At 43.3% G+C, this 26,253-nt stretch overlaps 1 protein-coding gene across 3 annotated transcripts in view; it reads right to left on the bottom strand.

Annotated features, from left to right (window-relative positions):
• Window positions 1-26,253, bottom strand: part of LOC120401555 (pleckstrin homology domain interacting protein) — a 341,061-nt gene that overhangs the window by 267,203 nt on the left and 47,605 nt on the right. For all 3 annotated transcript variants that reach the window (XM_039531654.1, XM_039531655.1, XM_039531656.1), the window contains exon 7: window positions 15,754-15,914. In XM_039531654.1, the coding sequence (XP_039387588.1) occupies window positions 15,754-15,914 (161 nt within the window). The remainder of the gene's footprint in view (window positions 1-15,753; window positions 15,915-26,253) is intronic.

Here is a 26,253-nt window from a genome sequence, read left to right as displayed (position 1 = left end):
TCTCCAGGAAGCCCCAGATCAGAATATTTCTCATAGGATTAGACTGCTAAACTCTCATTCATGGCCCTGACAAAAATGCCTGATGAGCATGTCTGCTAATGTTCTGCAGACCAGGTAGGTATGCCACTGAGATGTTGATCTGCTGAGATATGCACCAATTCCACAGTTTACTCCTGGGGGAATTCTGTGCTACTATGCATGTGTAGAATTCATGTCAACTGAAGATTTCTTTGCTTCCCCGTAGAAAAGTGACTTTCTGATGGAAAGCAAAGGGAAGCCACAAGAGGTCACCACATGAAATTAATAGACAGCAGGTTTAAAACAAACAAAAGGAAGTATTTCTTCACACAGTGCAGTCGACCTGTGGAACTCTTTGCCATATGATGTTGTGAAGACCAAGACTATAATAGGGTTCAAAAAAGAACTGGATAAGTTCATGGAGAATAGGACCCTCAATGACTATTCTCCAGGATGGGCAGGGATACAAAATCATGCTCTGAAGTGTCCCTAGCCTCGGTTTGCCAGAAGCTGGGGATGGGCAACGGGGGGAGGGAGGGAATGTATCACTTGATGAGTACCTGCTCTGTTCATTCCCTTTGAAGCATCTGCTATTGGCCCCTATCGGAAGACAGGATATTCAGCTAGATGGACCATTGGTCACACCAAGTATGGCCATTCTTATGAGCGGTCACACGCCCCTCCCCAGCAGCATGAATGCATCATTTCCAACACCCAGAGCAATTGGCAGAGAGGTAAATCACTGCAGGAGGGCAGGGCGGGTCAGACCTACCCTCACCCCCATCCACCCCACCCCCATGCATCAGTACCCGCCCATACCCAGATGCCCCCACCGAGCCTTATCCCTCTGCACCCAGAATCCCCCCACACCCAAATCCCCATTCCGCCAATCCTCACCCCCTGCATCTGAAGCACGCGCACACACCCACACCCACGCTGACTCCCTCCCCACCCCCACCCCAGCCGGTGGCTCCTATCGTGCACCTAGTTCAGCTGCTAGTCCTGGCTGGAAAAGCAGCGTACTTCCCCTGCACGGAATGCCTGGGGCCCCACCCCTGCTTCCTGACCCCTGCCCTTATCGTTCCTCAGCTGCAGGAGAGGGTCACACTGTATGGGGAGCTGTTTCCCCCATTTGCCCAAACCCTGTGCACCCAGACCCCTCCCCCATACCCAGAGCCACCAGCCAAGCCCCATTCCCTCTGCATCCTGCCGAGCACGACCACCTCTGCACCCAGACCACCACACCCCACTGAGCCCCCTGAACTCAAACCCCCACCCTGATAATCCCCACCCCCTATGCACCTGGACCACCCCATGCGCCCCCACCTGAACTCCCACCCCACTAAGCCCCAACCAGCTACACCGACCCCCATCCCACCAAGCCCTACTCCCCAAGTACACAGACCCCTCTGCTAAGCCCCATCCCCCCACACCCAGACCCCCCTGATGGGCCACAACCATCTTCACCTGGAACCCCATGCAGAGTCCCAATACCTCTACCTCTGGGACACATCTCGCCAACCACCACCACCACCCAAGACCCTGTGCATCCAGATCCCCCTACTGAGCCACCTGCATCCACACTGCCCCACACAGAACCCTGTCACCCCACACCTGGATCCCCCAACACTAGGATCCTGCCAGTCTGAGCCTGTCCTCCCACATCTGACACAGGGCTGCTAATCCTGGTGAGTTGCTTCATTTGCTACTCAGAGAATTCTGCACTAAAAAATTAAAAATTCAATGCACAATATTTTAAAATTCTGCAAATTTTATTTTTCAATAAATAAATGGGGAGTGGGGAGCACAGGCCACTGGCTACATGAAGTTGGGAGATCACCCTGCAGCCTCCCCCCCACAACACAGACCTCTCTGGCAGGACCTGCCCTTGCACAGTGTCAGGGTCAGGTGCCCTGCCATGCTGGAGCCTCCACATTCATTAATTGACAAATAAAATTTGCAGAATTTTAATTTTTTTTAGGCAGAATTCCCTCAGGAGTAACAGTTTTACTCCTCCTGTGCATAAGGATAGCAATCTTGCATACAGAAGCAGTAAAATATATGGTTGCTTTGTCAGTCACGATCTACTTAACACTTGATTATGAGTAAGAAGTGGCTGCACATGTGCTCTAACATCGATTAGATCAATGTGAAGGACAGACTCTTGATGGGTCCATTTGTCTTGTGTAGTAAGGCACCCCAGCCTATCAAGGAAGCATCTGTTATGGTCTCTGTGGAGAATGGTTGATTGGGGTCCTATTCAACACAAGCTTTGTGAAGATCCTTCCATCAATTAAGAGACTTAAGGGCCTTTTGGTTGTTCAGGTTGTGCTTCTGGGGTATATAGACAGTTCTGAGTCAGGCCTCAAGGCAACAGGAATGTAATCTGGCATGAGGTGTCACAGATATACATGCTATCATATGACCCAGCAGTTATAGGCAAGTTCTTCCCATTGTTTGGGGGCTTAACTGAAGGCGAGAAATAAAGCTGGACATTGTGACAAGTCTGTCCATCAGCAGGTAAGCCCTGGCAACCATGGAGTTCAGGGTAACCTCTATTAATTAGATCCACTGGATGAGTGTCAAAGTAGGCTTTTTCTATATTGAGACGCAGACTGAGTGGAAAATGGCTAGGGCCTTGTTGACTGCCAACTGTACCTCGAGATAGGTGTGACATACCAGGGTACCAGACTAAAGGGTAACCTCGGGTGCCCTTTACAATGCCTTGCTGCTGTTGCCTCCAGCTTGGATTGCTCACGAACAGCCTCCAGCACGTAAGTCATTCCCAGCTACGTCCGTGCATGTGCTGCAGCCAGCCCTTGGCTCTTACTAGCCTTCGTTATGCTGCAGGGTAACCCCAACACACCCCCAAGTCCCAGATTTCCCGCCAGAAACCTATATCCTGTACTGCTCAGCCCTCTCTTGGACAGTACAAAAATAAAGAAGTAATGGACTCAGTAAGGAAATAATATGCACACAACTTGTTATGCCAAATGGAGTTATCTAGACCAGGGGTACTTATCTTTGTGGGCTGTATATGCAGATCTGTGTGTGTTATGTGGGCCACATCTGCGGAATATATAAAACATGATATACAATACTTGGGGTGGGAGGGCCGTGAATCAACCAGTTTATGTACAATAGTCAGGATTGGAAAACATGCATGGGTGTGTTTCGGGGGTATGGGGCAGAGGTGTCCATGATAATCCCATCTGAAACAAATATGCCTATATTTGGTAGGGTAGTGCTTAAAGTGTACCCCTCAGTGACCAGACTCCATTTTTAATTCTTTTGTGCCGGGACTGTGACCCACTGTGACTCTGCCCACTTTAAGCCTTGCCTGAGCTGGGGACACAAAACAGCTGCAGTGTCAGCAGTGTGTCCTCCAGGCTGCTGTGCTGTAGTATAGGGGAGTGTGTGTGGCACACAGCAATTTTGTGCCCTGGATACCTCATACCTGGAGCCTGTCTGAGGCAGGGGGCCCAGCCCTGCTGGAGGCTGCGTATCTGCTATCTCTATGTATGAATAAGCAGGCACTAACCTTTGGCTGGCAGTAGTGACTATGGAGGGGGTGCAGTTGGGATAGAAAGTATTGCTCCAATTAGCTCAGTGCAGCAGGCACAAGGAGCATGCACTCAGCCCCATGTGGGGCTCAACACTAGGCCTCTCTCCAGGCCAAAGAGAGTCACTGCTGCAGCAGGTATTAGAGCCCTGTAGCAGAGATTGCACATAAGGTGGAGAGGGCTCCTCCCAACCCTGCCTGAAGCTGTGGCTTCCCGGTCGGGCACATGTCCTTCAATGCCTGCTCCCACGTACTCAGGGGAAGGGGTGATCCCACCCACCAAGCTATGGAGGGAACCCTTACTGGGAAGCTGCCCACAGGACAAAATTTCCACCCCGCACACGCTGTTGCTTAAAAATAATGGTACACATTTTAAAGTAATGACGTACAGGGCAGTCTCCTGCTCTGGTTGTGAGTTCTGGGTCTGGACATGGCCAAAAGGGGATGGGCAGGTGGGTGCTGTCTGCTGCAGCAGAGGCAACATCAGCTGTGCTAGTATAGAAGCACAAATATAGCTGGGGGGGGGGGTCATATGCCCCCCATTTATCCGTACACCTCTGGTGCAGACACCCAGCAGTGAAAAGGCAGCATTCCCCATGGCAGCAGCATTCTCAGTGTGTCTGTGCAGCACGGAGAAGGAGGTAGCAACAGGCTGCCAGCTGGTTGTTGGCTGAGCTCTTCCCCTGCCACAGGGGTTTGCTTTGCCTTCCCTGCTAGCAGGGAGTACTCCAGTACGGCTCAGTGGCACTGTCTCCCTCTCAGCCGGCCCCAGCCAGGACGCAAGAGTGAAGTAATGGGCACAGCAATCTTGAATTTTTTTAGCACACAGCTGGACTGCAGCTGTGTGCTAAGTGGGCCATAAGTGGCCCACAGGCTGAGAACACTGACCTAAACACTTCAACTTGAACACACTGGATTAGATAAAACAATAAAACAAGTTTATTAACTACAAAAAGAGAGATCTTATGTGAGTACAGGTAATGAGGCATAAAAGTTAGAAATGGTTACAAGATAAAATGCTTACTAATGTCTAATCTAACAAACTACATTAAATTCAAAGCAAAAGTTTTCACCACATCCCTTCAGCCGTTTTACTGACCAAACTCTTTAGATCAGAATCTGTCCCCCAGAGTTCAACAGCTGCTTCATCTTTTCAAGTGCAGTGAATGCAATGGGCAGGGAGAGAGAGAGGGGGATCTTGGGGTGTTTCTCCCTCCTTTTTATAATTTCCATCCCCCCTCTTTAAAAACATTTCCACCTGAGACCCAGGAGAGAGAGTCTACGTGGAAGGATGTACCCTGACGGGTTTTTCCATCTATTTAAACTTTCTTTGTTTTCCTTCCCTGCTTGATTACTCTGTTTACTGCTTAAGTGCAAGTTAAGGCAAGCACACAGTCCGTCATTTGTTTAGGACAGACCCACCTTCTGCTTGGCTGTGGGGTTTGGAACATGGTGTTAACATCACAGAGGGAAATCTTATAACTTCACATACAACGTTGCCACACATTTTAGCTGGACAATACTGACCAGCAAATTATGAGTTTTTGAACGATACCTCACAAGGCATACCTTGTACAAACATTACTGCAATAGTGTGTTGGGTGTGGACACAAGGGTATATTATGTCACAGCAGGATCAACCCTTGATGAGCCAGTTGTCCAGGTAGGGAAAGACCACTACTCCCAATTGACTTAGCTGGGCAGACAATAAAAAGAACCTTTGTAAACACTCTCAGGGCAGCCAAGAGATCAAAAGGAAGCACTCAATACTGATAATGTCTGTGGCTGACCACAAACTGTAGCAAGCCTTTGTGAGCTGGATGCATCACTACGTGAAAGTATACACCCTGAAGGTAGAGGTCCACATACCAGTGTCCTGGATATAGAGATGGTATTGTTGCTAAAGTTACCACCCTGAACCTCTGAGTTTGGATGAATGTGTTCAGAGTTCTGAGGTTCAAGATCAGTCTGCATACTCCTTTCTTCTTGGGAATCAAAAATATCTGGAGTCTAACCCTTTCAGGATGCTGAAGGGGGAATTGGTTCTATCAACCCCAGTTGCAGGGTGGATTCCACTCTTGTCATCGTTTTGTCCCACAATAATTATATTAGGCCATGAAGTTCAAGAATGAATTTAGTGACTTTTACAGAGTCGTTGGTAAGGGCTTGATCCACAGTATCAAATCTGAAGAGCACCACCTTCCATACAATAATATTACATTCAAAAGCATGGCAAATGTCAAAGCCTGCCCCTCCCGCAAACACAACTTGCAAAGTTGAACATATCAATCCCATCTCTACTGATTTTCATTCCTGTGGTGTGCCCTGTCTAAAATGTCATGATAGTGGTTGTAATTTTCCAAGATGCTTTGATATCAGGGATCTTTTATCTTAACCATTTATTTCTGCTAATGTTTTCCTTGATAGGGCTTCAATATCCTCAATCATTGAAAATTTAGGTGGGGATGGCAATCTTCCAACTTCAATCACATCATTAGCTACCTCATTCCCATCCATACCAATGTGTAATAGAATCCACTGAACAGTCTATTTCTTGATTCTCTCTTCAATTCTCTGAACCTGCTAATGAATTGCATTGTTGATAATGTTCTGGTTGCTTTCAAAAGGAAACAAGGATTGCCACCTGTGAGTAAACAAACATTACAACATCTGCCTTTATTTCTGCTGTTTTCTTCTTGCAGGTCAGTGAGAATAGCTTTTATTACAGCCATATAGTTTAAGATAGATCGATCCCAATATTTTCATCATTAGGCCACTGGATAAAGACACCATTCTTGAAGGGTTTATCTGACAAAGCATCAGGGTACACGTGAATCTGTTTCCCTTGTGATGGATATTGTTGGATGGTCTTTTCTGCAATCGTCCTTAGTGTAGCCAAGTATGTGTGTTCCTTCAAGCAAGAGTCCAGAGAAGAGAGTTGTTGACTAAAATAAAAAGGTTCAGATGGAATTACTGAGCATACAAGTTTCTTATATATTCTACCCTTCTATCATCATCAAATGCTTCCGTTTCTTCAGTAGCCTTTACGTATCTTTCAAAACAAGATGATTAATTCAGCATTGATTTGGTCTTCCAATTCCCAAACGGATCTGAACAATGACTACATTCAGGTAGGAATTGAAAATGATTTCCATCACTGAAGAGCTTGGAGCACTCAAATGAAAGGTCCTCCACTGTGTTCTGGACCTCTCTGAGGATCCCAGGATTGCAGATGTGATACACGGCGCATTACCCTAGTTGTTTCTGCAGACAGAAGGTCATATCTCCTGTATCCAGCAAGGCCTATAAGGAGCCTTTAGCAACCAGTTGGTGTTGAGTAGAGAGAGCTTGGACTTGATTCTTTTGTTCCTGCAGTAAACAGCCAATGTAATGAGCGAGTTTGCTGAACTTTGTGTAGTCATATTTAGCCATCAGGCCATGGTAATTAACTTCCCTAAATGGTAAAGCAGCCTAACAACAACTTTTATGGCAGAGGCAGTCCAGCCACTTAAGTTCCTTGTTGTGTGGTGCGGAACTGGAATGGTACTTGTTCCTTTCATTCACGGCATCAGTCACTTGGGAATCTGGGCCTGTGTAGGAAAACAGATATTCTGAACCCCAGTGTGCATATTAGCAGGAGTGGTGTAATCAAGTCACGATAAGTAATTCTTCCGCTCTACTCCACGCTGGTTAGGCCTCAACTGGAGTATTGTGTCCAGTTCTGGGCACCACATTTCAGGAAAGATGTGGACAAATTGGAGAAAGTCCAGAGAATAGCAACTAAAATGATTAAAGGTCTAGAAAACATGACCTATAAGAGAAGATTGAAAAAAATTTGTTTAGTCTGGAAAAGAGAAGACAGAGGGGACATGATGAAAACATGTTTTCAAGTACCTAAAAGGTTGTTACAAGGAGGAGGGAGAAAAAATATTGTTCTTAACCTCTGAGGATAGGACAAGAAGCAATGGGCTTAGATTGCAGCAAGGAAGGTTTAGGCTGGACATTAGGAAAAACTTCTTAACTGTCAGGATGGTTAAGCACTGGAATAAATTGCCTATGGAGGTTGTGGAATCTCCATCATTGGAGATTTTTAAGAGCAGGTTAGACAAACACCTGTCAGGGATGTCTTACCTAGATAATATTTTGTCCTGACATGAGTGCAGGGGACTGGACTAGATGACCTCTCATGGTCCCTTCCTGTCCTATGAATCTATAATTCTTTGATATATTTTTCAGCTCTTTTGCAAGTGAAAGGGACAGTGGCTCATACCTGCCATACTGCTCCTGCTGTTTCCAGCAAGGCATCGTTTATTAGAAAAGCAATTCTGCCCCAAGAGAGGTGGTATGATCGAGAACATCCACTAATCTGTGTTGTGGTTCCTGCACCTCTTCCAAGGGGATCTAGAAGGACTCAAGACACCAGAGACTAGTCCACTGAGGACGGCAGGAGTTTGCGTTACCAGAAAGGTAGCACTGAGACCAAGTTCAGAGTACATAGGGCGCAGCAACTTCTGAGAATGACGTCTGAATTGAGAACTGTAATAAGACTATCCTATGCTTGAAAAGGTAAAGAAAGCACCTCTAGTCAAACAGTAAATGAGTTCACTTGTGGGCTTTACTTGTAATCAATACAGAGTGTTAACCAAAGTCTGGAGTAGCGCTGTGATGACTCAGTTTTCCTGACACTTCGCATGCAGTTTGGTTGGAAAAAAATTCTATGTATGGGTGATTCTACTGTGCAAAGATTTTGTCTACTAATGTTTGCTGAGACCACTTGTGGTTGTCCATATATTAATGAAACTGCTTAGGTGATCCACCAGATTGCTGTCTTCCCCTGCCAAATGCAGTGCTGTAGAATTCATGTTGGGAAGAACAGAGAAGGTGCTTTGCTGCAAAGCTGAGAAAAGTGGGAGTCACACCTTGCTTGTTCACATGAACATTGCTGCGACGTTGTCTATAACTACCTGGACCACTCTGGGTTGAACCTGAAGAAATGCTTTTAATGCTAGACAAATCATTCTGAGTTCCAAAAGGTTTATATGCAACCTTGACTCTTACATGGACGACAGATTCCAAGCTGTAAGGTTGCCATAACGAGCCCACCATCCCAAGCTGGATGCAACCATTGTCACTGTGACAGATTGTATTGGAAGACTGAATGTTACTCCTTGACTATACAATCCCAGTGATGTTAACACCTTCTGAAGAATGGTTAACTTTTGATACATGCAGTCTATGCCCTGTGGGTGGACGATAGCCAGCGCTGTAGGAATCTCATCTTTAGATCAGCATACAGGGTCACTTAAGTCAAAGCCAGAAGACCCATTAGTTTGAGGTAGAAGATCACTCTTAGAGAAGGCTGAATATGTAGCAGGTCTATAGAAGCCTTGATGCTTATGAATCTTTCCTGAGGGCGACGTGTTCTGCTTGTTTGAGCATGTAAGATTACCCTTATGAAAAGGATTCTCTCTGTAGGTTCCAAGAGTGACTTTCTGTGTATCATCAAACCTAGCCTCTTAAAGACAATACATATTCAAGAAAAGGCATTGAAAAGATAACTCTTTTGATGATGCTTTTATTGGCCAATCATCCATATACCGGGGACTGGCAGGAGAGAAAGAAAGATGCCTTCTCTTCTTAAGTGCACTGCCACCACAGACAGACATTTTGCAAACAGCTTGGAGGCAAGAGAGAGAGAGAGAGATAAGGGGAGGACCTTTTATTGATGATTGTTTCCCACTATGAACTGGAGGTATTTGTGATACGTCTCATGGAACTATTAAAATAAGCACTTTGGAGCAAATGAAGGCCTGGGAAATGGCAGGTGTTGGGAGAGTAGTAGTGTTCCTGGGGAGAGATAGTTACTGTCTCAGGGGAAAAAAAACAAACAAAAAAAACAAACAGGTTACTGTTTCCTTAAAGGCCCATATCCAGGAGCACAGCAGTGTAGGGCAAGAGTTCCCTTTGAGACAATCACCAAATCAATAAAAACCATTTGTGGGGATGGAAGAATGGCGCAAAAAGGTCAATGTGAAGTGGGGAGGAAATAAAAAGGATCTATTTGCCAGTGAGCCTTAAAACCACCAGGAGGAAAAGGGCTGACAGTCTCCCTTCCAGGCTGGAGAAGAGGGACGGAAAACCACTGCGCCAGGAAACACCGGGGAAGGTTTTTGCCATTAAAGGTTTTTTTATGTTTCAGATAACTTTATTTTGAAAAATGGCCAGCCCTACTAGAAATGAACTCTTTTAAATTTACTGAACTGCAGCATACAAAGTGTGATGGAAGTGCTGAACTTCTTAGATCTAAAATGGGAGACTACCACCTTCCTTGGGAATTAGGGAATATCTTCAATAAAACCTTTTGGCTATTAATTCCCTTAGGACCTCCCCTATAGCCTTTATTTTCAGCAGAGTCAGAACTTCTAATTTCAACAGGCTTTCGTGAAATGGAATCACTGAAAAGGGAGGAGTAGAAGGGTTTAGGAAGGAAGAGCCTTGAATTGTATCAGATACCTGTTTTGAACTATTGGCAAAATCCACTTGTCTGTTGTAACAGAAGCCCAACAGTGGGAAAATTGGTTCAAGATAGTCTCCAAGTAGTTGGTAAAGAAAAATTAGGTTGCAGCTTTTGGGTAAGTTGTCCATCTTGGATCTAGGGCCTGGCCCACAGATGTTGAAGGTGTATTGCTTGCTCCTTGGTCTCTGTTTAAAACTTCTCTTTTGCTGAGAAGAGTGTTGGGGAGGATACTGTTGATAACAATGCTGTCTCCTCTTTCCAAACTAATATAAGGTAGAAGATGAGGGTTTTTTGATATCTAAAACCTACAACTCCTGGTTTTCTCCTTGGAGGATGATACATATATCAAGTGACCTGTGTCTCGTTTCTTTCATTTTTCCTAAAATCTCACCAGTCTTAGCACTATATAGGCCTTCTTTTTCAAAGAGGTGGTCTTCCACCTTTGCCTTGGTATCCTGAGGAAGACCTGAAGAATTGAACCACCTAAACCGAGATAGCAGAAGCCACAGAACTAGCCACTGAATCTGAGGAATCCAAAGATGTCTTTAGGGCATGCCTTTCTACTTCGCTGGCTTTCTCCATTGATGGCATAGGCCAACTATCTTGGATCGTCTGGGAGATTTAAGATTTATTCTCCTCACAGATGGTACTGGTAGCAAGCCATTAAGGTTTGATAGTTCTGTGCTCAGCTGGCAAGGTGCTGCCTTCAGAGCTGGGCGCCAGGCCAACAGCCGCCCCTCTCTGGCCACCCAGCCCTGAGGTCAGCGCAGAAGTAAGGGGGTCATGGTATTGCCACCCTAAAATAACCTTGTGACACCCCCCCCAACTCCCTTTTGGGTCAGGACTCCAATTTGAGAAACACTGGTCTCCCTCATGAAATCTGTATAGCATAGGGTAAAAGCATACCAAAGACCAGATTTCGGGGGGAGGGGGGGGGGGAGACGGGGACCGACCAGATTTCACAGTCCATGACATGTTTTTCATGGCTGTGAATTTGATAGGGCCCTAATTATTAGTACAGCAGTACCATCTAGGAGCCCCAATAAAGGATCAGAGCTCCCACTGTACAAGGTGTACGATGTACCCCACCCCACACACACAGTTCATTGTAAGCTTATGCCCCAAAAAGCTTACAATGTAATAAGATGAGAGACTACAGTTGAATACAGATAGGCTGAGGCAAAACACAACAGTGAGACGGTTATTAGCGTAATAAGCAGCAGTCTAGCACTTTGAGGTTTACGCATGTGAAGAGGAAAGATTTTGGCTTATCAGTGTTGTTCAACACCACTTATTACAGCTTCTCCCAGAACAAGATTCCCCAGACTATTGTAAGACACAGAGGATTTCTTCTGAATTATCATTCACCCTCTAGGGTTTAAATCCCTGGATCTGTCTTCCAAGAGTGCCATTACTAGGGGTAGTTTATTTGATATAGACTTGAATTGACCATGGTCTGATAAGTTTTTCAGGTTCTCACAGCAGAATATTGTGATTAGCAGAGCACTTGGTTGCCAGTGAGGTTCTAGAGCTTCCAAAGGTGTTTTGAAGTTCCTTCTAAAGGCAGTTTCTGTCTACTTGTCTGTTCGGTTTTTTGGGGGAAATGACATTCTCAGCAAAAACGATGATGTCTGCTACTAGGGAAATTGTTGCTATAATTGTCCTTGAGGAGTGTGAAGAGAGAATCTTTGGCTCTAAGACCCTGCAGAATTTTAAAATTTGACAAATAAGCCTCTTCCCTTCATCAGCAATTTCCTCAAAGAAGGAATGAAGGGTAATGGTAGATACTCTTTTGGTTTTGAAGAAGATATTTGCCCTTCATGGTTCCAAACAAGCCTGGAGGAAAAGAAAGCCTCCTGCTTCTCAGATTCAAGGATAGAATAATCCAAAGCACCAAGTCCCCTTCATCAGTACAAAAACTAGAGTTCAGTGAAGATTAGGATTCTTGTGTAATTGGTGTTTTTCTCCTTGTGATTTCTGGTCTGTATGTTTTAATTTTGCCTTCTGGCAAAAAGATGGTTGCTGCAGGAGTAGGGTGACCAGATGTCCCGATTTTATAGGCTTTTTCTTATATAGGCACCTATTACCCCCCATCCCGTTCCAATTTTTTACACTTGCTATCTGGTCACCCTATGCAGGAGAATTGCCTCTTATTAACTGAGGCTCTCTTTAGACCATTAGCTGCAGGGCATTATGTTTTGAGCCCCACTGTTCTTCATCCAATATGTACTTGGAGAGAAAATGTAGCGATAAATCCCCGAAAGAGACTGAGTCTTCATCTTTGGAAGATGGAGGGTGTGACCCTAGCAGCATCCCAATGCAAGAGACTCAATGATATCAGGTAATAAGTTTCAGCTGGCCTGACCAGTTCAGTGTATCAAAAGAAAGCTAACAATATACTGCTCATTAATATTACTATGTGGTATATGTACAGAGGACAAATTCCAAGTTATAAGCATACTAGAAATTATGTCATTAAAATATATCTGCCCAGCAGAGCTGAAATTACCCCACCTAGACAAAGGAATGCGGTTCTGCCAGATATTACCAAGGTACATTAAGAGACAACGGGAATGCAAAGAAAGAAAGTGAAGAGATAACCACTCCTCATCACAGCAGGGAGAGGAGACTGCTAAAATGCAGATTGCTCGTTTCCTACAAACATCAGCAGGGGAAGAAACCAGCATGGAATCTCCTTCACCACCAGACTCCATGTCCCCTTTACCTTGCTGGATAATATTCAAAAGAATCTATTTCAAAGGTGCACTAGACTCTAAAAGAGGAGCAAAGAACCTTACGTTATCTTTCACTTAAGACGACAAAGGAACCCAGCACTTTGGACTTTATGGGAGATCCTGACCAGAGGAGTGGTCAAGCCATCTTGCTGGAAGCTGGACTGGTAAGCAAACTATTTGTTTTGTACTTGTTTTGTTAAGTCAGCCTCTAGAAAGCATTTTTCACTTTTATTTGCTTGTAACCATTTCTAATTCTACCCTTTATACACGATTTTAAGTGAGTTCCTACCTCCGTTTGTTTTTAATCTTGTTTTACATTTAGTCTAAACCAACCCTGAGTTGTGTTTGATTAACTCCAGTTAATGTATCAAGCTGATGGGTATCTTTAGAGGAACCAATGAACCTTAATATCTCTTTTAATGGTCCAGGAGAGGCCTGGACATTGCACAGCACATCATTTGGGGAAAATCTGGAACTGGGGGTTATTTGGGTCATTTTGCAAGGGTAATTGAGGCCAGAGTGTCGCAATGGTGTAAAAAGCAGGCTTCTGGAATCAGAATTGCTTAGAGTTGCTTAACACGTAGACAGTGCATGACTGTATGCTGGCTGGAAGTGTCCAGACAACGGAGCTACAGCAGAAGAGCACTTTGAGGAACTCAGGCTACAGGGCAGGTAGTGACAAACCCCACTGGTCTGGATTGCAACCCAGAAGATCACAGATGGTCAGAAAGAATAAGATTCCCTGCCACTTGATTATTACCCACTTAAAAATCTAGGAAAAAAGGGAGCCTGACATTTTTTACTTCTGGAGGTGAACTTGACCAGCATGGGGGGATTTAGGGACTTGCCCCTAAAGAACTGCTAATCAGTAAGGACTGAGCCTACTGAGTGGCATGTGAAGAACACAAGTCATCCAGACTGAGCTTCTTCTCCTATCCAGGGAATGGGCTGGAGGGGGGGGAGCAACTATGAAAGAACTCCGCTTCTCTGGCTGCTGACAGCGCCTGCTCATCAACAAAGCAAGCTGAAGGAAGACCAAGTGACTGTCCATTTTGCCTGTTCTGCCATGAAGCTGACAGGTGAGCAAAATGAACAGAAGCTTCATCAGAAACCTGGAAACTTTCATCCCCTAAGGAAGTGGAGAGTGTGGAGTGAAAAGATAATGTTCATTGCTTTTAAACCAAAAAGTTTTACGAGCTAAGATTGCAATAGATAAAGAGAACTGCACTATCCCTCTGCTTGTATTGCCACAATACCTGGCATGGAGGCAAGCCCCAGAGTTTCACAGACTAATATCAAGCTGTTTCAGATTGGGAGGTAAATTCTAAGGCCAGAAGGGACCATTGTGATCATCTAGTCTGACCTCCAGACTAGCACAGGTCCTAAAACTTCCCTGAACTTCCCCACATTTGAACTAGAACCTATCTTTTAAAAAAGCATCCACCATTGATTTAAAAATTTCCAGTGATGGAGAATCCACCACAATAAAGTTTTCCAATGATTAATTGTTGTCAATGTTAAAAAAGGCATGCCTTATTTCTGGTCTGAATTTGTCTAGCTTCAACTTGCAGTTACTTGATCTTTTTATACCTTTGTCTGCCTATACCTAGATCCTTTATCAAATTCTATTCTCCACACAGGTACTTACAGACTGATCAAGTCAATATTAGACTCAAAGAACACAATTTGTTTAGGCATCAAAGAGGTGGCTATTACTATAAAGCATGTTTTCTAATCCTTCAATCATTCTCATGGATCTTCTCTGAATCCTCTCCAATTTATCAACATCCTTCTTGAAGTGCTGACTCCAGAACTGGACACAGTATTCCAAACATAGGGGCAAAAACTCCTTTCTATTTGATATTCCAAGGTCTGCATTAGCCCTTTTAGCCACAGCATCACACTGCTAGCTAGGATTCAGCTAATTATGCATCATGATGCTCAAGTCTTTTTCAGCGTCATTGCTTCCCAAAAGGGCTGCCCAAAAGGAGTCCCTCATCCTCTCTGATCTATATTCTTTGTTCCTAGATGTATGACATTACATTTGACTGTACTGATATGCATATTGTTTGCCTGTGGCCAGTTTAGCTAGCAATCCAGATTGCCGTGTCAGCTATTTATTTTTTTCCATTATTTACCTCTCCCCCAATGAATCTGCAATCTTTATCAGGTATCTTTTCTTCCAGCTCACTGACAAAAGTATTAAACAGCATAGGGCCAAAAATCAATCCTTGTGGGACATTTGAAACATGCTTGCTCAGTGATTCCCTGATTACACTGAGACCCATCAGTTACCATTTTTTAATCCATTTAATGTGCCATGATGATTTTGTATCCTTCCAGTTCCTTAAATTAAAATGTCATGCCTTACAGAAGTTTAAATATATCACATCACCACTATTACCTTTATCAGCCACATTTATAATTTCATAAAATTATATTATATATAATTAGTTTGACAGGATCTATTTCCATAAACCCTTGTCAATTGGCAATAATTTTAACACCCTCTAAATTCTTTATTAATCTATACCACTGTTCAATTACTTTTTCTGTGTGTATACTATATAGGAAAATTTAGGGGGAAAGGTGTGGGGCAACCAAAATTTACCATTCATTAAAACAACCAAAATTTACTTAAAACAAAATTACCTTCTAAATGTAGCTGTGGAAAAACTGTATGTATGTCTCAAATGGTAATTTTAAAAAACTGATTGTCAAGACAGATATTCTGTAATATTCTCTTTAAAGAAATCTACTTTAAATGTCAAAGTCAACAAGTCATGCATTTAGTTATCACTTATCTGCTCTTAGTACATAAAATGAGTATAGTTTAGGATTCTTGAGAACAGTGGTTATTTGACCATATGTTCTGAGCTATATTTAAAACAGCAGTATGAAAATAAGGAATTTGTACTTACGGTAAATATCCGTCTGCCAGTCCGATCAAAAGTTACACAGTATACAGAAGATAAGTGTCCTAGAATTCGTTTGTGCATTTTCATATGTTGATACACAGCAGTTGGAACAAGTTGTTCAAGTCTGTATTTTCCATTTAGTTTTCTTGAAAAAAGGGTGTCCGCTACCAAAGGAAAATATAGTAACAGTGATTATATTTTGTACTACAGCTAAGCTGCATATCAAAAAAAGGAAAGTTACACACAGTATTTGACCACTTACAGCATGTGCAACTTTTGCAATCATTCTCCAATTTTATGATAACACAGTTTAATCAAAATCCATAGCACACTTAATGGGGGAAAAACCATAGGGCAAAAATACTTCAGATGATCTTGTCTAGCATTTCCATCAAATGCTCATAAATCTACATTCTGCTTTTCAAAGATAAAAAAGGAAAAATAATCAACTGGTTGCATACAAGTTTGGCATGAGTCTAGTTCTCTTCTGCTTAAGGTGAATTCTAATTTTGACTAGTGAAGCTTTGTAAACAATCCTTTTAAAATGCAAAAACATTTGTGAGGAGGAAAGAAGTTTACTCCTTGTTTGCTGTTTTGATTCTTGTTACAAAAGTCAGGAGTGCTAGATCAAGAACCTCCATGAAAAATAAAAAGATTGTAAATAAAGCTCAGCATAGTGATACTTAGATCACTTACCCCGACAATAAACTCAGGTTTAGCAACAATGAAACTTGACATACATACACCCAGGTTAACGCTAACCAAATAGTTCCCAATCTGTGTTTAGAACCTTTATGTTGCAAAGGCAAAGGGAAGCAATGTATTTTATTCACAGTGAAATTGTGATAATGCAGATTATAGTTTATTCGGCCTCTGATTTTTCTTCATGTTTTCAATTGCACATAAACACATTAGACATTTTGGTAATGTTTACTCACATTATAGGGACAGTCGTGGTTAAGAATTTAATTCATTTATTAGCCAAATTCATTCTGGCCAGCACAGGCTACACCTCTCTGCCCCAGCAGAGCCCGCAGGATTGTGGGAGCAGAGTTTTTGTTTTTGTTTTTTAAAAAGGCAAAATTTGCCCTGTGAAGAGAGGTGGTGTTTCCACTGCCCACACTTGCCAAGGAGAGGCAGCTTTAGACTTGACTAGGGATCCATTGGAGTCCCACTAATTCAAGTTGCTTGTTGGAGTACCTGAACCCCCAGCCACACCAGCTAGACCTCTCTGCCAGGTCTTTCACTTTTTAGGTTGCGCAGAACCAGTGGACCTCCATGCAAAGCTGTTGTGTGTCAATTTTGCCTCTTTTTGGCAAGTTAACTCTAGTTTAGAACAACAGAGCCCAGAGTGCCTCTAGCCCTGTAAGTGGAAAAAACCCAGCTTCTGCTTTTAACAATTCAGCCTACACTAAGCAAAATGAAATCAATACGTAGATTAAAGCAAAAGAATCCGGGACTTCCCATTTCTAGATCAGTGATGATACAACGTTGCATTACACAAAAACCTTGATCTACTTAAAATGAAAGATTTTAATTTGATTGGACTAAAAGGTTAAATATCTAGCAGTCTGGCTGGTAAAAAGTTTCTAATGAAATCATACCAAATCCATCAATAGTGAAAAACAAAATGTTTACTGTAAAACTTTTTGTTTGCAGGGAGATTCTCAGCTGTCAATATGCTTAGAAACAAGACAGTGCAATTTTGCAGTCAGAAAGTAAGAAACAGCGGTGCAATTTAGCAGAAAAGCATAAGACCACCAAAAAAACAACTTGCTTTATAATTACATGCAACTTATAAGGATACTTAGGAGTTTATAAACGTTTTACAGAACAAAAAGATGCAAGTCAGATCATTATTTTACAAAATGAAATACAAAGCATATGTTTTTAATGTAACACCTCTTCTCATCATCTACACAGCAGAACACAGAGGACTACACAGGCAAAAGAGCACCATTCGAATGCAAGTATCCACCACCAACATACTGGGCGCCTCTCGCATCAGTATGTTGGTGGTGGATACTTTAGGACAATGGTGGGCAAACTTTTTGGCCCAAGGGCCACATCTGGGTATGGAAATTGTATGGTGGGCCATGAATGCTCACGAAATTCGGGGCTGGGGTGCGGGGGGGGGAGGGCTCCAGCTGGGTGTGCAGGCTCTGGGATGGGGCCAGAAAGGAGGAGTTCAAGGTGCAGGAGGGAGCTCCGGGCTGGGGTGGGGGGAGGGGGGCCTGCAGCTAGGTGTGCAGGCTCTGGGGTGGGGCTGGGAATGAGGGGTTGGGGGTGCAGAAGGGTACTTCGGGCTGGGACCGAGGGGTTTGGAGGGCAGGAGGGGCACCAGGGTTGGGGCACGGGAGGAGGTCAGGGGTGCAAGCTCCGGGCAGGGCTTACCCGAAGCACCTCCGGGAAGCAGCGGAATGTCTCCACTCTGGCTCCTACGCAGAGGCGCAGCCAAGCGGCTCTGCATACTGCCCCATCCACAGGCGCTGCCCCTGCAGCTCCCATTGTCCGCAGTTCCCAGCCAATGGGAGCTGCGGGGACAGCGCTTGGGGTGGGGACAACGTGTGGAGCCCCCTGGATGCCAAACGTGTAGGAGCCTGACGGGGGGGACATGCTGCTGCTTCCGGGAGCTGTACTGAGCCACAGCACACGTTGAGCAGGGCAAGCCCCGGATCCGCTCCCCAGCAGGAGCTCAAGGGCTGGATTAAAACGTCTGAAGGGCCGGATGTGGTCCCCGGGCCGAAGTGTGCCTACCCCTGGTTTAGAACATGGAATGGAAGTTTCATTAGTCATGAAAATGGATGACCACTTGTTCATTCATGAGGGCCCCAGGAAAGTACTGAGCCAGATGAAATCCTTCCTTTTGGTGCTCACACAATGGGCAACTTCCCTCATACCAATTTGCTCATCTGTGGAGTCCCTCAGAGCTCTATTCCTACATCCATCCTGTTCAATACCTGTATCAAGCTACTGGAGAACCTAGTGAGATATCATACTGTCAAATGTCAATCAGTTTTATGTCTCTCTCACTTCCACTGCTGGTAGTGCTATGACCCCAACTATATCAATGTCTGGCCAAGATCAGCAAGCAGATGAAAATAAAGCTGAGGTTACCTTGGTGGGGAAAGGGAAACATTTTAAAGAGCTAGCCACCGTCATTTCACCATCCACTGCTGAGGCAGTCTGTCAATATAGAGAGAATTTTAGTACTCCCAAGCTGTTTCGCTCAAATAACAAATTTCCACCTGAAACTGGCAAGCAGGTGGTGCTCCCTACTTTCCCAGTAATGATCAGACCACGGCGATCTATGCTAGTCTGATTTCCAGGGTAAGTTACTGCAATTCTCTATACTTTAAAATGATTACATAAAGACACAAACAAAAAATATTTCGGCTGATCCAAAATGTATCAGCTGTCATCCTGAACAATACCAGTTGCCCAGCACACAACATCCTTGTGTTCGGAGCACTACATTGACTCTCAACAGAATGCCAAGTTAATTTCACAAATTTTAGTGCCACAAGGGACTACTTTGATCATCTAGTATGACCTCCTGCAGAAGAAAAACCAGGACAAAGAGCCTCATCCAATAATTTCTGGATCAAATCTATAACTTCAGTTTGAGCTATAGCATGCATATCTTTTGGAAAGATATTCAGTCTTGATATAAGAACTTCAAGAGATGGAGGATCCACCACATCCCCAGAGAAATTGATCCAATAGTTACTTAATCTCCCTATTAAAAATTTACACTTTATTTCTAGTACGAATTTCCCTAAATTCATCTTCCAACCATTGCATTTTGTTATGCCTTTCCGCTAAAGAGCCATCCACCATCGGAAATCTCTTCCACGGAGGTACCTGGAGACAATGACCAAGTCACCTCTTAATCTTAAGTAAACTGAGCTTTTTAAGTCTCTCACTATTAGGGCATGGCTACACTTGCAAATGTAGAGCGCTTTGAGTTAAACCAGCCTTCGTAGAGTGCAGTAGGGAAGGAGCTGCAGTCTGTCCACACTGACAGCTGCAAGCGCACTGGTGTGACCACATTTGCAGCACTTGCAGCAGCGACAGAGAACAGTGCATTGTGGTAGCTATCCCAGCATGCAAGTGGCTGCAATGTGCCTTTCAAATGAGGGGGTGGGGTGGAGTGTGACAGGGAGTGTGTTGTGTGTATGGAAGGAGAGAGAGAGTGGGTTTCTGGGGGGCTGAGAGCATGTCAGCATGCTGTCTTGTAAGTTCAGACAGCAATAGATTCCCTCCTCCCCCCTGCCTCGCTCTCTCACACAGCATTCCACAGTAATGGCTTGCTTTGATATCCGCATTCCTGCAGCAATTCCAAAACAATAACAAGAGTGGTCACTTGACTTAAGGGGATTAGTTGACCATTTCTGGAGGCCGATCAGAGCCCAGTAATGCAACGCATGGCTCACACTGACGCCCGGGCATTTCACCTGAGGTGTACCAAGCGTTATGCTTTCTCACCAAGGTGGATTACCAGGAGGACTCTAGCCACGGATTCAGAGTGCTCTAAGTGCCTTGCCAGTGTGGACAGGTCATGAGATAGGGCGTCAGGGGCTGCTTTAATGCGCTCTAACTCGCAAGTGTAGCCAAGCCCATAGGCATGTTTTCCAAACCTCTAATCATTCAGAGTCATAGATTCCAAGAACAGAAGGGATCATTTTTATTATCTACTCTGATTTCCTGTACAACAGGCCACAGAACTTCCTCAAAATAAATCCTAGAGTGTTTTTTTGTTTTTTGTTTTTTTAGAAAAACCTCCAATCTGGATTTAAAAATTGTCCGTGTTGGAGAATCCACCCTTGCTAAATTGTTCCAATGGTTAATTACCCTCCCTGTTAAAAATGTACGCTCCATTTGCAGTCTGAATTTCTCTAGCTTGAGCCATTGGATCATGTTATACCTTTCTCTGCTAGGTTAGTCTGAAGATCCCATCATTAAATATTTGTTCCAGAGGTAGATACTTATAGATTGTAATCAAGACACCCTTTAACCTCTTTGTCAAACTAAACATACTCAAAGGGCTCAATCTCTATAAGGCATGTTTTCCAATCCTTTTATCATTCTCCTGGCTCTTCTCTGAACCCTCTCCAATTTATCAACATCGGTCAACACTATTACCTTTATCAACCACATTTATAAGCTCACCAAAGAGAGATAACTAGCTAGACAGGATATATTTCTTATTAACCTATGCTGATATGCATTAGTTACAGGACTTGATTAGAAAAGAATTAAGAGGGTATCAGCCACTCCATTATATTGCCCGAGCTCAATATCAGGACAACAGGCCTATATATGATTACCCAGGTCATCCCGTTTACCCTTTTTAAAAAATGGCACAATGTTAGCTTTCTTCCAGTCTTCTGGAATTTCCCCAGTGTTCCAAGACTTACTTAAAATCAACATTAACGGCCCAGAGAGCTCCTCAGACAGCTCTTTTAAAACTCTTGGATGCAAATTATCTGGGCCTGCTAATTTAAAAAAAAAAAAAAAAAACTTACTTTAGTAGCTGCTGTTTAACATCCTCCTGAAATACTAGTGGAATGAGCAGTGGGATCCGTGACCTCCATGACAAAATTGTATCTTATTCATTACTATCAACTTCCCCAACTTCCATTTCTTATACATTATTTTTTAATTGTTTATAGCTGTCTTCACTTCCCCTTTAAACCAGGTCAATTTTTAACCAGTACAGCCTCCTTCCTCAGTTATGGAATTGGGGCCTTTAAGAATACTTTACTAGATGACCCAAATGATTCCCAGTTATTATCACTAGCATCAACTTCCTGGATACCAAAATCAGCTTCAACCATGGAACCCTCCAGACTATATGTAAGAAATCCAATAACCACACCTACCTTCACAGATCCAATAATCACCATAAACATACCAAGTAATCGGATATCTATAGCCAGGCAGCCAAATCTACAGAATATGCTCCAAGGAGAAAGTCCAGGACACATACCTTAACGCACTTAAAACTGCCTTAACCAAACAAGGACACTCCACCAGAAAAGTAAATCACATCATTGGAAAGGGCCATGCAAATACCACGACAGAACCTGCTACAGGACCGAAATAAAACCCTCTCTGACAGCACACCTTTAGTTGTCCCCTACTACCACACAGTGGAACCCATACGGGGTATCAAACAATTATAACCCATATTCGATGGGGACTACATCCTGCAAGAAATTTTCCTGAAACTCCTCTTCTGGCATTCAAACAAACCTCCCAACCTCACCAAGCCCATCACCAGAAGCAAAACCCCCAAAAACCAGGACACATCAACTGAAAGTGGCACCAGAACAACAGATGCAAAACCTGTAGACATATCTCCACTGCTGTGATGCTTAACACGCTCCACACATCTCTCAAGATCCTAGAATCCAACACATGCCTATCAACATGGTGCATCTCATCTAGTGCACTAAATGCCCCTACAACATCTATGTGGGTAAAATCAGACAATCACTACTCTCTTGAATGAATTCACACAGAAAAATGATAAAAGACAAAAACGCCCTCTCACCTGTGGGTGAACACTTTCCACAAAGTGATCACTCTATGTCTGACCTCTCAGTCCTCATCCTCAAAAGGAAACCTGCACAACACCTTCAAAAGATGAACCTAGGAGCTTAAATTCATAAATCTGCTGGACACTAAGGCCATGTCTACAAAACAGACCTTACAGCGGCACAGCTGTACCGCTGCAGCTCCGCTACTGTAAGATTTCCCATGTAGCCATTCTATGCCAATGGGAGAGAACTCTCATATAAACATTATTAAACCACCTCCAATGAATGGCACTAGCTATGTAAGGTGAGAGCACTTCCCGCCAACATAGTGCTGTCCACACCAGTGCTTCTGTCGGTGTAACTTATGTCGCTTTCACATCCCTGAGCAACATAAGTTATATCGTCAAAAGTGATAGCATAAACATAGCCTAAAAGTCATGGACTGAGATGGATTTATAGCTTATTACAACAATCTATAACCCACTAAAACTGCCTCCTGCCCCCCACCCTCACGACTCGAGAGGTGTTAACAGGCCACTTAGCTTAAATGTTCCCTTGAAATACTTACGTTAAACAATCTGTTCCACCTTGTATTTAGCTGTGACACTCTGAGGCTTGATCTACACTAGAAACTTGCATTGGCATAGTTACATCTCTCAGGAGCGTGAAAAATCCACATCTCCGAGAGATGTAACTATACCAACCTAACCCCCGGTGTAGTCAGCACTAGGTCAGTGGAAAAATGCTTCAGTCAACCTAGCTCCCGCCTCTTGGGGATGTGAATTACCTACGCTGACGGGAGAACCCATCATTTTCTTCTGAGATATTAGTGATTCGGAAACAGGTAATGCCAATTTTCACAGAGTGCAAGTCCCTGCAACTCCTCCTTCCCTTTTGCCCACTTCCTAAATAGGTTATAAACATTTATTTTAATATTTCAAATATGCAAATCATCCCACCAAGTTTCAGTGGTGGAATGAATTCATTAGAATGAATTAATGCTAAAAATGAGCCATTCCAATTCCTATTGTTTGTTATCTAGGCTCCTAGTTCTTTTCTGAACATAATTTTTCAACATCTTTTTTGAAGTGTGGACAATGGAATTAGACATGGTATTCCAGTAATGGTATCAATAATACCATCCACACATATAACAATCCCCTCCCTACCGCTACTAAATAGCCTTGTGCTTTTGCATCCAAGAATTGCTTTTACCCTCTTAGCTAAAGCCTCGAAATACAAGTTCCTGTCAAATTGATTATATGCCATTAACCCTAACTCCTTTTCACTGCCACTGCTTTTCAGGATATAGACCGCTACACACACCACCACCACATAAACATGACCGTCTCACTTTGTTCCTAGATGCATAACATTGCAGTCAGTGTTAACACCCCTATTCAAAATAACCCACTTTAAGAAGTGATCCAAGTCAGTTTGTATAACTGAACTATCCCCATCATTATTTACCACTCCAATTTTTATGTCAATTGCAAAACTTTACCAGCAATGATTTTATATTTTCTTACAGATCACTGATAAAGATATTGAATAGCACTGGGCCAATAACTGAAGGTTCCTGCAGTACTGCACAAGAAACACCTCTTCTGGATTGTCCAGTTAAGTTGCTTTTCACAGTACAATTTATATTTTTCTTAATGAGAGTCAGCATCACCCAGTGGCTAGGACACTTTACTGGGAGTTAAAAAAAAAACTATTTTCAGCTCTTCCACTTCATCTCCATGCCTTAGTTATCCAATTTGTAAAATGTGGGTAAGGATACCTACCTTCCATTATAAAATGCTTTGAAATCTACAGATAAAGTACTATAAAGAGCTAAATATTATACACAGCAGCAACATTACCTATATTAAATTAGTATACAGCAAATGTGACTAGTGACCAGCTATAGTCTGTACTATAAACAGCAACATCCAGTCTTAAGTGACTGGCTGCACTACACACAGGAGACTGTGTACTTGCATTGTTCTGCATGTGGTTTTAAGTGTTTATATTGCAATACCAACGAGCAGTTAAACAAAAGTTTACATTTTTATTTCAGATATATAACTAGGAAAACTAGGAGAATGTAGTTTCAGCTACAAGTGAACCTTTTGGATTTTTAAAAAACGACTAAGTATTTGTATTTCAAACATGAAAACGGGAGGGATAGCTCAGTGGTTTGAGCCTTAGCCTACTAAAGCCAGGGTTGTGAGCTCAATCCTTGAGGGGGCCATTTAGGGATCTGGGGCAAAAATCTGTCTGGGGATTGGTCCTGCCTTGAGCAGGGGGTTGGACTAGAAAGGGACCTCAGGGGGTCATCAACCCTGATATTCTATAATTCTAAGTGCTGATATTTTAAGGTTTTTTAAAAACAATATTTTCTTATATCAGAAATTATGCATTTCTTTTATGCAATTCCTTTTGGCTTTAACTACATTTTTCAAACTTAATAAGAGGAAGTTACTCACTTTGTGCAGTAACAATGGTTCTTCTTCGAGTAGTGTCCCTATGGGTACTCCACTGTAGGTGACTTCCGAGCAGTATCCCTGATGGAGGGTTGGGGCTTCAGAATTGAGTCCCTTATGGATGACAATACTGTGAAGCCGAACATGGCATCGGAAGCAGAGTCTCTAGTAACCACATAGTGTTCTGCGAAAGTATGAGCACACGCCCAAGTTGCTGTCCTGCAGATTTCTGAAATGGGGACATTTTTAATGGACGCAACAAATCTGGAAACTGATCTCATGGAATGCCTAGGGATTCCAGGTAGATGTAACAAGGAACAAGTATGACAGCAGTAGTTAATTCAGTTCAAGACCCATTTGGAGAGTCTCTGGGATGATATTCCTGCACGTTTTGACCTTTCTGCAATTGAGAGGAACAGTTTAGATTTCCTAAAGGCCTTCGTCTGAGCCAAATAAAAGGCCAAGGATCTCCTAACATCCAGTGTATGTAGTACAGCCTACCTGTTATCATGGTGAGGCTTTGGTTAAAAGCTAGGAACATGAATGAGCTGGTTCATGTGAAAAGACACGGTCACCTTAAGGATGAACTTTGGGTGTGGTTTGAGAGTGATCCTGTCTTTAAAGGAAATTGTGAAGGAAGGCTGTGCCATTAATGCTGCTATTTCTCCTATTCTTCACATCACAGTGATGGCTACCAGGAATGCTGTCTTCACTGACAGATGCTTAAGGAACAGGTGTCAATAGGTTCAAAGAGCAGTCTAGTCAGGCTGTTTGAGTCAGGTCTCATGTTAGAGAGGAGTGTCTGGGTTGGGGAAAGAGGTTTCCTATGCCCTTGAGAAAGCTCTTTGTCAAAACCAAGTACCCCTCTATCTGCTGGTGGAAAGCCATTATGGCCACAAGGTATACTCTGAGTGAGCCAAAAGACAGTCCTGCCCTCTTGAAGCCTAGTATGTAGTCCAGCAAGATGGGGAGGGAGGAAGATATTGAGGTAATTTGATTGGAATTACACCAAACCTGGAACCTTTAGCATTTTTGCAGGTAAATGCAATGAGTAGCTGATTTCCTACTGTGCGAGAACACTTCTTATACCTCCTCAGAGCAGAAGTTCTCGATCTGGTGGAATAATGAAGGAGCCAAGCCTTGGGCCACAAGATCCATAGGTTGAGATGGAGGGTTTGTCCATTGTTCTGTGAAAGGACATGAGGAATGGGCTAAAGAGAGATTGGAGGACGTCACTAGCTGTGTCAGTATAGATACAGCCAGGTGGGAGCAATAAGTACAATTTTTGCTTTCTCCTTCTTTATTTTTATCAGGACCTTCAGCAGTAGAGGTAACGAGGGAAGGCATATAGGAGGTCTGTGTCCCATGGAAGAAGAAAAGCATCCCCTAATGAGTGTTTTCCAAGGCCAGCTCTGGAACAATAGAATAGGCATTTCCTGTTCAGGTAAGTACCAAACAAGTCTATCATTGGGGTTCCCCACTGATAGAAT

This window comes from Mauremys reevesii, linkage group 3 (assembly GCF_016161935.1).
Source record: "Mauremys reevesii isolate NIE-2019 linkage group 3, ASM1616193v1, whole genome shotgun sequence".
Classification (NCBI taxonomy): Eukaryota; Metazoa; Chordata; order Testudines; family Geoemydidae; genus Mauremys; species Mauremys reevesii.
Note: the sequence above shows the minus strand (reverse complement) of the source record. Positions and strands in the feature narration are given on the sequence as shown.